This window comes from Nicotiana tabacum, chromosome 1 (assembly GCF_000715075.1).
Source record: "Nicotiana tabacum cultivar K326 chromosome 1, ASM71507v2, whole genome shotgun sequence".
Lineage (NCBI taxonomy): Eukaryota > Viridiplantae > Streptophyta > Magnoliopsida > Solanales > Solanaceae > Nicotiana > Nicotiana tabacum.
The window spans coordinates 11697342-11708812 of record NC_134080.1 but is presented as its reverse complement, the minus strand read 5'-3'; the positions used below and the strand labels follow the sequence as shown (position 1 = coordinate 11708812).

At 32.8% G+C, this 11471-nt stretch overlaps 1 protein-coding gene across 1 annotated transcript; it reads left to right on the top strand.

The window, feature by feature from the left end:
* Positions 1-4132: 4132 nt before the first annotated feature.
* On the top strand, positions 4133-10893 carry LOC142161927 (uncharacterized). The gene is made up of 14 exons (XM_075218096.1): positions 4133-4294; positions 4716-4808; positions 4896-5087; positions 5698-5853; positions 5930-5983; positions 6069-6209; positions 6288-6584; positions 9168-9260; positions 9350-9544; positions 9665-9718; positions 9919-10074; positions 10227-10280; positions 10365-10505; positions 10627-10893. Exons 1-14 carry the CDS (start codon positions 4133-4135, stop codon positions 10891-10893), a joined length of 2055 nt encoding a protein of 684 aa, XP_075074197.1.
* The last annotated feature ends 578 nt before the right edge of the window (positions 10894-11471 follow it).

Here is an 11471-nt window from a genome sequence, read left to right as displayed (position 1 = left end):
AGGTAACATATGCTCATATCTTTCTTCATCAGCTTTATGCCTATATATTTCTCACTAACATAACATATCTATAAATAATATATACATAATTAATCGTATGCAAACTGTTTTATGGTGAAAACATAAAACAAAAGCATGATTATCAGGCTAACAGTGAAGTCAAAAGATGTAAAAGGATAGAAAGAGTATAACAAAGCAAAAATAGCATATACAGTAAGGTTATTAAACAGGTTACTATGCTCATTTTTTGTAACTTATAAATCAACATATTCAATAGAGACTCACTTTAAGGAGGAGTGAAAACAGTAAGTTCAGAAACAGGCCTTTCAGGCGAAGCATCACTCGTATATATGTGTGTGTGTGTGTGTGTGTATATATATATATATATATATGTACTCATACTCTCAGAGTACTCAATCTCACTGTCTGGCATTCTCTCTCACTATGCTGCGGCACGCATCCCGATCCAGATATTGTTGCGGCGTGCAACCCGATCCATTTATATCGTCGATGGCGCTCATTGGGGGTATGTAGACTCCGGAGGGGCTCCTACAGCCCAAGCGCTATATCACTGCGGCGTGCAGCCCGATATATATAGCTGCGGTGTGCAGCCCGATCCATAAATATATAATCCTCACAAGCAGGCCCTCGGCCTCTCTCAATTATTAACCTCACAATCAGACTCTCGGTCTATCTCAGTTATCAACCTCACAATCAGACCATCGGTCTATCTCAATCATCAACCTCACAATCACTCAGGCCATCAGTAAATCAGGGAGCTCAGCCCAAACAATTTTCTCATTTTTAAGAAGTAAAGTGATAAAACCAGATTTAAATACAGTATGACTGAGTACAATTATTAAGTTAAAACAATGAGGAAAAGTAGTAAAAGTCCCATAAGAGTCCAAAACAATTGGCGCGAGACCCAAATATGGAATTCCGCCCAAAACATAGCAATACTTTTCAAAAACACAATGATTTCAAACAATTGTCAATCAAATACGCGACTTAACAGTCGTACGGGACGAACCAAGTCACAATCCCCAACGGTGCACGACTCCACGCTCGTCATCTAGTGTGTGCGTCACCTTAAAGTAGCACAACGATGTGAAATTCGGGTTTCATACCCTCAGGACAACATTTACAATCATTACTTACCACTATCCGGTCCAAACTCTAGCATGTGATGCCCTCGGTCTCCAAATGCTCCAAATCTAACCAAATACATATTTATACCATCAAAATATGCTAAGGGAACAAAGCCCACTCGAAAATAACCAATTTACATCAAAAATCCTGAAATTGACCAAACCCGACCCCCGAGCCCAAGTCTTGGATTCCGATAAAAGCTACAAACGTAGAATCCTTACTCTCTCACGAGTTTATACATATCAAATGCATCAAAATTCGACCACAAATGACCCCTCAAATCCCTAGATTTAGGTCTCTAATTTCCAAGCCCTAACTCCCAATTTTGCTACTGATTTTCCCATATAATTCAAGCTTACAACCTTAAAAATCTTCATATAAACGAGCTTAGGAACCAAGGACCTTACCTCAATGAATCCTTCTGAAAATCTCCCTTGAAATTGCTCCCAAAAGCTTCTTCTCGAATGAAATATTGAGAAAAATGGCCAAAAATCGCGAAGGGTGAAATTTATAGTTTCTAACCCAGCAAAACTGCACCTGCGGTTAAATGGTCGCACCTGCGGACCCGTACCTGTGAAATTCACTTAAAACTCCACGGTCGCATCTGCGCAAAGAAATCTGTACCTGCGCAATCGCATGTGCGACCAGGACCTCGCTTCTACAGTTCCAGCCTGCCTCTCTCCTAGCCGCTTATGCGGCTCCAAAATCCTCTTCTGCGAGTTCGCACCTGCGGTCCCCTAGCCGCAAGTGCGGTTATGACAGCAAATTGGGAAATCTTCAGCTGCCAAAAAACAAACTCAAATCTTCCGTCAACCATCCGAAATCACCTCGAGGCCCCCGGGACCTCAACCAGAAGTACAAACAAGCCATATACCACTATTCAAACTTATACTAATCTTCAAAATACCTCAAACAACATCAATCAACCAAAATACATCTGCTTTTGATCAAAAAGTCTATCAAACCACGTCCAAATGACCTGAAATTTTGCACACACGTCACAAACGACACAACAGACCTATTCCAACTTCGGAATTCCATTCTGACCCCCATATCAAAATCTCACCTATCAACCGGAAATCGCCAAAATCTCAATTTCGCCAATACAAGCCTAATTATACTCCGGACCTCCAAACACATTCCAATCGCGCTCCTAAGTCCCACATCATCTAACAGGGCTAACCAAATCATAAAAATTCCAATCCGAGATCATATACCAACAAGTCAAAACTTGGTCAAATCTTTCAAACTTTAAGTTTCAAACGGAGAACTGTCCTTCCAAATTCATTCTAATTACCCTGAAAACCAAAACTGACGATTTGCATAACTCATAACACATTACACAGGGCCAGTCATGCCCGAGAACTGACGAGTGAAGTGCAAAAACTCAAAACGACCGGTCGAATCATTACATGCTTTCTAGTTTAAAAGTTATCCATGTTTGACTAAGCATTTTATTATTATATCCCTTATAAGTTTATATAATTCCAAAAATACCTTCAAATCAATTCCCATCTTATTTCTTTTCTCTTCTTTCTTTACTCCACCATGATATATCATCAAAAGAAAATATTGATATTATATTTTCCGACACAAATGGAAAAACTGAAAAGGGAAGCTCACGTGTACTAATATGAAATTGAGTAGTCCTGCCTACCATGTTCATCTTATTTCTTATCTAGAGAAAGTCACCTGAAAATAAAATTGGAAAAAGTTTATGCGAAAAGATCATTTATGCCATCTGTTATAATTTCGGTCCATTATTACTTTCGAATTACAAAATTGGTGCAAAACACCTTTCCTCCATTAGAGCACTCCCCTGTGGTCAACAACATCCACACGACCTGATATTTTGCTGAGATGAGCACCACGTGGCATGCCACCTCATCACCACTTCAAATTTTATTCTACCTCTCCCCCGCTCCTTCTTTTATTGATGCTTACGGGCTTCTCCTAGAAGTGTAAGATGGGTTGTTGGAGCCCCAACGTCACAATTCATTCAACCGTAATTCAATTAGCGAGGACACAGTCAAGGTGTTTGTGAATATGCCTCAGTGAAACTTGATAACTTTATGTCAAAAATTTACTTGACTTCTCATGATTTGATGCGGTTACCGTTAACGATTTTACGGTTTAAATCATTGAAGGTTGGATATGATTCTGATAAAGATATTTTAAAAATCAAATTCGTCAGATTTATCTTAGATAGTGGGTTGAAATAACAATGGGGTAAAATTGAATTGGAGGCGGTGATGAGGTGATATTATACGTGGCGTCCATCTCAGCAAAATATCATACCATGTGGATATTGTTGTCACAGTGGAGTGCCCAAGAGGGGTATTTTTGCATCAATTATATAATGTCGGGGGTAAGTATTATTGATCCCAAAAATAGTTAGGAGGGAAATGCAGTTAATTGGGCGAAGTTTAAGGGGCAAAGTGAATTTACCCAAATTTTTAAAAACAGGTTGACAATCTGTGGTCAGATTTGTCTTTTTAAATCACTTAGAGGTGAACAATCAACTATCAAGCTTAAATGCTTAATAAACTTCGACACCTGTCGATTCTACTAATTTTACTGATAATCTATGATCAGATTATCTTTTTGGATTATACATAGAAGAGAACAATCAGCATTCATTACCAGAAAATCTTCCCTGGATTATGTTAATCATGCTTTAATAAATTACACTTATTTAATATATATGTATAATAGCCATTTTCCCTTGCTCCTCTATATAACATCTTCCCCATAGTAGGAAAAAAAATAGGTGCTCAAAAATTCAACTCTCATACATCTAGTAAATCAAGTAAGTTCACTGTTTAGTAATTCAATATTTTGTTAAATTGCTTTAAAGTTTATATATATATATATATATATATATATATATATATATATATATATATATATATATATATATATATATATATATATATATATATATATATATATAGCTGTAAAGATAATTTAATGGATTCAGATTATGCCGATTCGTCAGCAAATTGTTCGACAAACTTTATTAGTGTTATTTTTTCTTCTGAGCTATGACGGAGTTCAAGGAGAAATAAAGCTATCCGAATTAGAGGATTTAGAGTTGGAGAAACAACTTAAATTGTTGAACAAGCCAGCGACCAAAACAATTAAGGTATATATTCTGAGAAAAAAAAAATCATATTCATAAGTCTCTCGAGTTTTTTTTATTGGATGTCCCCGAAGGGACTAGTAAGTGTCTGGAGTGATTATTTTATAATCGTGCTAATACTACTTTTATAGAAAAAATAAAATACACTTCAATTGTATAACTTTTATACCTGAAGATTTCGAAATAACACTAAATTGTTTTAAATTGATTTTATCCTATATTCTTTTCTTATAAACTGATATTTTATTGGAAAATTATGATTTTTGTTTTTATCTTGAAAATTACGAAAGGAATGAAAATGGCTTTGATATAAGCATATTTTAACCCTTGAAACTCAACATTGATTAATTAATCCAAAGATGGAATAGTGAAATTAAACATTCAATTAGTGTAACCAAGATTACGTAATGTTTTTGGATGACAGACTAAATATGGAGATACTTATGATTGTGTGGATTTTTACAAACAATCTGCATTTGATCATCCGTTGTTAAAGAATCACAATTTCCATCCACAGGCATGTATCTACTCCTTTTATTTACCTTCAACTTTTTAATAATAATTTAGAATTGTTAACATGCAGAATTTGATTTTTGATGAACAGATGAAACCTACTTTAACTCGGACACTGCACAATTCAGATATCTCAGCAGCTAATAAGTTATCGAGCATATGGTTAAAGAAAAAAGGCTGCCCTTTTGGAACAGTTCCCATCAGAAGAGTTACCAAAAACGACCTTATTAGACACAAACATATTCCGCCGCCAGAAAATATCATTGAAGCTCAATTGACTAATGTAAGATAATGTTATCCTTAATCATTGCTTATCTTGAATAATTTATTTTAAAAAAAAGAAGTATTGGCTTCATTCTTAGAATCTAATAGTTTAAGCATTAATAATAGAATTATAACAAGAAAAAAAAGTACATTAAAAAATTAAAAATAATGTTTGGCTTCCATCATTGCGGCAACTCATATATTATTTTTCAACAGATTAACAATAATAGTGAGCCTAAAAGAAGTTACATATCCTCGCACGGATACAAGGTACGTATATAAATATGAATATTTATCATCTCTTAGTTTTGCAATTTTGTATTTTCCTTTATGACATTCTAATGACAAATCAAAGGACTAGCTTTTAACATGGTTATCTTTTCTAATAACAAAAAAAAATGCATTAAGATTTATAGTCTGACACAATAAGGCACTTTTTACAATATCATATTGAGTAAAGATTTACGCTCGATCGGGATATACATAAATTATACTAATTTATTATAGTTAAGTCATAAATTAGAGTGAGAATGTTGCACAACTAAATTAGGATTTTAGGCGAATATAAATAAGCTAAATTTGATATACCAAGTCATTTGTTAACAAAAATATTCGTTTTCTATGTTCAGCGTGCAATAGCTCAAATTCCAAATAATCCAAATAATAAGTTTGCCGGAGCTGGAATGACAGCTAACATATATAATCCCCATGTTGAAGGTCAACAACACAGTGCAGTTCGATTGAAAATCTTCAAAGGATATGACGTTTTACAAGTTGGATGGAGAGTAAGTTTAACCTGTTATTCATGAATAGTTGGTTGCTCCCATTTAATAATCATGATAATCCTATTTCACATTTCAGGTGGATCCAACACTATATAACGATACTAATACTAGACTTTATATACATACGCAGGTAAATCGTCTTATCTAATTTAAATCGTCTTAGCTATTTACCTCAAATGGAAAGATATGATGCATATATAATTTATGTTTACTAGGTTGGTAATATGCATTGCTTCAATACACTATGTTCTGGATTTGTCCTCGTAAATACTGAGTTACCTGTTGATATGGTATTTGATGAGATTTCACATCGTGGAGCTAAAGTCGTAGTGGAGATCACAATGTTCATCCAACGGGTACGTTTTATAATACAATTGCAAGGATTAGAATTGAAATGTACAAAATTGTAATACATATATTTTCCTATGAAAAAGGATCCAGCCAATGGACTCTGGTGGCTTTTGATTGGTGAAAACTACGACGAGGTTGGTTTTTGGCCTCAAAGAATTTTTACTGACTTGGCAAGCTTGGCTACTCATGTTGAGTTTGGAGGAGTCGTATATATTCCACCAGGTGGGCCTAAACCTCCGATGGGCTCTAGTTGTTTTCCTATTGCAGATCCATTGTATGATGCTTATTGCAGGAGACTTCACGTTTTAATCGATAACAATAATGAGACGGTACCTGTAGACACAACGATTGCACAAGCTGAGGATCCTAATTTATATGAGGTTAGGGATGTACCACATTGGGGACATGGAAAGTTTCAGCATTTTATATTTTATGGAGGACGCGGTGATATCGACACATGGTGTTAATTACTGATATGACCATGTTTACTTTCCTATGTTTCAAATAAATATGATTTTTCTTTCTTTGCTTTTTGTCATAAATTTCGCAAGTTGCTCGACTTAAATAGTTCTTCTCACAAAACTCTCTTATTCTCACCAGAAAAAAGTATATGACATCTAGCCTATAAAACTTAATTTGAAAACCAAGACGACAAGTACTGTTGATAAGAGATCATGAAATGATGAACATAATTTGATTTGGATGGGTTATTAAACATCTATGAGCTATAATCTTACAACAGACTTATTGTACTATTTAAAATTATATGTTCAAACCTAAAATAATATGTTGAGAAACGAAAACTAAAATAAAATTTTAAGAAATATTTACATATTACAAAATAATAAATGTTGTTAAGTGTAAAATATTTTAAAGAATTATATACATACAAAGTCGGTTCGATTTAGCTTTTGTTTGACTTTTATATCAAATCAAACCAAACTAATTATGGCCCGACTTTTCTTAAATACTAAACCATTAATTAGCTTTTTCGGGTTGACTCAATCTGTCGGACGGTGCAATTTGTCGGTTTTCTTTGAACATTCCTATCACGTATAATAGATTAATAGGAAACCTGTAGATTATTTTAATTAGAGGTGTACATAAGTCGGGTTGATTCTGGTTTTTTAATTACCAAACCAAACCAATCGTGTCAGATTATTAAATCTAATGACAAAACCAAACCAATAAAAGTCAAATTTTTTAATCTCGGGTTTTCTCAGGTTTTTTGAATTTTCGGGTTATTTCGTTTTTTTATATAAAGTCTTCATAGCACAAAATATAGAATTTGTGCTCCAAAATTTCTTTGATCCTAGTACGACATAACTATATAAGGTCTTTTCAAGATCAATATAAAATATGAGATGAGCTATGCAATAAAGATAATAAAATCGCATAAAATAAATATTATTAATAAGTCATAATAAAAAAAAACATTATCTAAAATTATTAAGTTGCTAAAATAAGTACGACTAACAAGTAGTACTATTTTTACATGACTAAGCACTATTAAAAAAAAAGTTGTACATATTATTTAAACCATGAAAAAACTAAAAAAATAGATATTCAACACTATTGTTATTCCAAGTACAATTTTAATTGAATGTCTTTTATTAGTGTTAATAGTGACTATAAAACTTATTGTAGCATTCAAGAATTATAATTCCAAACTTAAAATAATACGTTAAAAGATAAAATTATAAAAATGTTTAAGAAATATTTATAAACTGCACTATAATAAATATTTTTATATGTAATGTCGGGTTGGTTTGGTTTCGGTTTGATTTTTTTTAGTTAAAACAAAACCAAAGCAATTATAGTCGGATTTTTTTCCAACATCAAACCAATAGTTGGGTTTTTTTCTCAGTTTGATTCGGTTTGATTTTTTTTTTAGTTAAAACGAAACTAAAACAATTATAGTCGAATTTTTTTTTCCAACATCAAACCAATAGTTGAATTTTTTTCTCAGTTTGGTTCGTATTATTAGTTTGGTACGATTTATCAGTTTTCTTTGTACCCCATAATTTTAATGTTTCGAGTAATCTATGGTCAGATTATCTTCTTGGAATATACATAGAAGAGAATAATTGACATTCCTCACCAGACAATCTTCCCTGGATTCTACTACTCATGATTTGGAAAATATATAACTAATAATAGCCATTTTAAATATCTGCCATTTAAATCTCTTGTATCCCTATATATAACCTTTTCCTATAATAGCCATTTTAAATCTCTTATATCCCCATATATTACTTCTTCCTCATAAAAGAAAAAATTGTAGGTGCTCAAGAACTTCAACCTCATGCTAGTAAATCAAGTAAGTTCACTGTTTAGTGTTTCAATATTTTGTTAATTAATTTTTTCTTTAAATATTTTTTTATGGTGTATATAAATGTTTCGCATTCAGGTCGTTAAAATAATTTTAATAGATTCAGACCATGTTGATGCGGCGAAAGGTTGTTCTACAAATTTTGATTGTGCTATATGTTCTTCTGAGTTATGAGGGAGTTCAAGGAGAAATAAAATTATCCAAAGTAGAGGATTTAGAGTTGAAGAAGCAATTTAAACTTTTGAACAAGCCAGCGATCAAAATAATTAAGGTATATATCCGGAGCAGAAAATTATTGTGTTCATAAGTTTCTCAAGTGATTGTTGTGTTAATAGCACTTTTATACGAAAAAAAGAACAATATAATTCCATTCCATATTTGTACTTGAAGATTTCGAAACAGCCATACTAACGGTTTAAAATTAATATTATTCTATATTCGATTTTTTATAAAGTGATATTGTAATTGAAAATTATGATTTTTGTATTTCCTAGTACTTTCTAGTTTCTAACTTCATTTTATATATGGTGAAATTTTTACGTATTCAAAAGTCACATCATAGTGATAACAAGACATTCAATTAGTGTCACCAACATTATTTATAATACGATTGCAACATTTTGTGTCACAGACGAAATATGGGGATATATACGATTGTGTTGATTTCTATAAACAACCTGCGTTCGATCATCCGTTATTAAAAAATCAAAATTTTCATCCCAAGGTATGTCTCCGTTTTTTCGTTTTACTTTCTATTTTGTAATAATGATTTTGTGATTGTTAGCATGAATAATTTTTGTTTCTAATGGACAGATGAAACCTACTTTAGCTAGGACGCGGCAAAATTCAAATACCTCAGCAACTAATTGGTCATCTAGCATATGGTTAAAGGAAAGAGGTTGTACTTTCGGAACAGTTCCTATTAAAAGAGTTACTAAAGATGACCTTATTAGACACAGACGTATTCCGTCACCAGAAGCTATATCATCTGAAGTTCAATTTATTAATGTGAGATAATGTTATCCAAATCATTGATAAGAACAATTTTTTCTTTTTTGTTTTTTTTTTCACTCGATGTGTGGTATTCGCTTTGGGACAAATTTCATGTATTTTGTTGTTATTGCACAGATTAACAACAATAGTGACCCAAAAAGAAGTTACATATCCTCGCAGGGATACAAGGTACATAAATATGAATATTTATCGTCTTTTCATTTTGCAATTTTGTATTTTCCTTTATGGCAATCTAATAACCAAGCAAAGTAATCTTTGTAATTTTAGAGTGTTGAATCCAAAATGTGCTTCGGATGATCTTTTTAATATATGCTAATTTTGGTATACCTTGTCATTGGTTAACAAAAATATTTATTTACTATATTCAGCTTGCATCAGCCCAAGTTCAGAATAATCCAAATAATAAGTTTTCGGGAGCCGGAATGACATCTAGTTTATGGAATCCTCATGTTGAAGGTCAACAAAACAGTGCATGCCGACTAAAAATTCAAAAAGGATCAGATATTTTACAAGTTGGTTGGAGAGTAAGTTTAATAGCTCGTTCTACTTCGGTACTCGAATTATTTTTTTAATTTATTTCGTGGCAGCTTTTTTGCTTTTTAATTATTTTTATGAGGTAAGGTAGGGGAGAGAGAAAGGAAGAGGAAATTTAAGATAACCCAATTTCATGTTGTAGGTGGATCCAACATTATACAAGGACAATAAGACTAGGCTTTTTGTACATTTTCAGGTATGTAATTCAATGATTTTGTATATATTATAGTTAGCTATTTACCTCAATTGGAAAGATTACAACAAATTTCATGTTTATTAGGCTGGTAATACACATTGCTTCAATGCACTATGTCCTGGATTTGTCCTAGTAAATACTGGATTACCTGTTGATATGGTCTTTGATGAGATTTCACACCGTGGAGATCAACAAATGGCAGAGATCACAATGTTTATCGACCGGGTACATTTTTTTCTATCTTTAAAAAAAAATCAAGTTCTTGAGTTGGTTTTCCAATAATACAATTGCATGGATTAGAACTTAAAAAGGTACAAAATAATAATACAAATATTTTCTTCTGTAGGATCTCGCTAATGGAAACTGGTGGCTTTTGATTGGTGAAAACCACGAACAAGTTGGTTTTTGGCCTCAAGCGATTTTCACTGACTTGGCAAGCTTTGCTACTAACGTTGAGATGGGAGGAGTTGCATATAGTCCACCAGGTGTGCCTGAACCTCCAATGGGCGCCGGTTGTTCGCTTGCTGTAGATCCTAGGTATGATGCTTATTGTCGGAGACCTAATGTTTTAAACGATAAAGGTAAGACGATACCCAATGAATGTCCAACTTAGTGATTCTAATTTGTATGATGTTTTGGATATACCATATTTTAGAAGTGGAAAGGAGCATTTTGTATTGTATGGAGGACATGGTGAGGTCGACACATCATGTTAATTAATACTATGACGATATTTACTTTCCATTTTCAAGAAAATATGATGTCTTGTTCTACATTATGAACTTTATCAAATATCTAGATCAAAGTTATGGTGTTTTATATATTACAATGAACTTATTGCTCAATAATATAGAAAGCTGAAGAAGCAACACTTTGAAGCTAAGTTGTTCGGATACGGGTGTAGGTGTCCGACACGGGTGCGGATTTAGAGGTCGGATTTTTTGAGATGTAAATTCTAAGATTTGAGGATACGGATTCTAATATGGATACGGGTACGAGGATCCGGTTAAAAATAATTCAAAAATAAATAGAAGTATACAAATATCTCAAAATTATGAGAAATTTTATGGCATACTTACGTATAGCTTGTAAAATGTATATTTCTTTTTGTTCTCAAGTTGTAGATAAGTAAATGATTGATTTCCTAGATAAGGTACGCTATTTTCTTCAAATTTACTCTAGTTTTGGCTC

Bases quoted from the DNA above. Each gene is read 5' to 3' on its own strand.
- LOC142161927 (XM_075218096.1), top strand. From the start codon at position 4,133: ATGCCGATTCGTCAGCAAATTGTTCGACAAACTTTATTAGTGTTATTT. The intron at 4,295-4,715 runs GTATATATTCTG...TTTGGATGACAG, and splicing joins CAGCGACCAAAACAATTAAG to ACTAAATATGGAGATACTTA. The intron at 9,261-9,349 runs GTATGTCTCCGT...TCTAATGGACAG, and splicing joins ATCAAAATTTTCATCCCAAG to ATGAAACCTACTTTAGCTAG.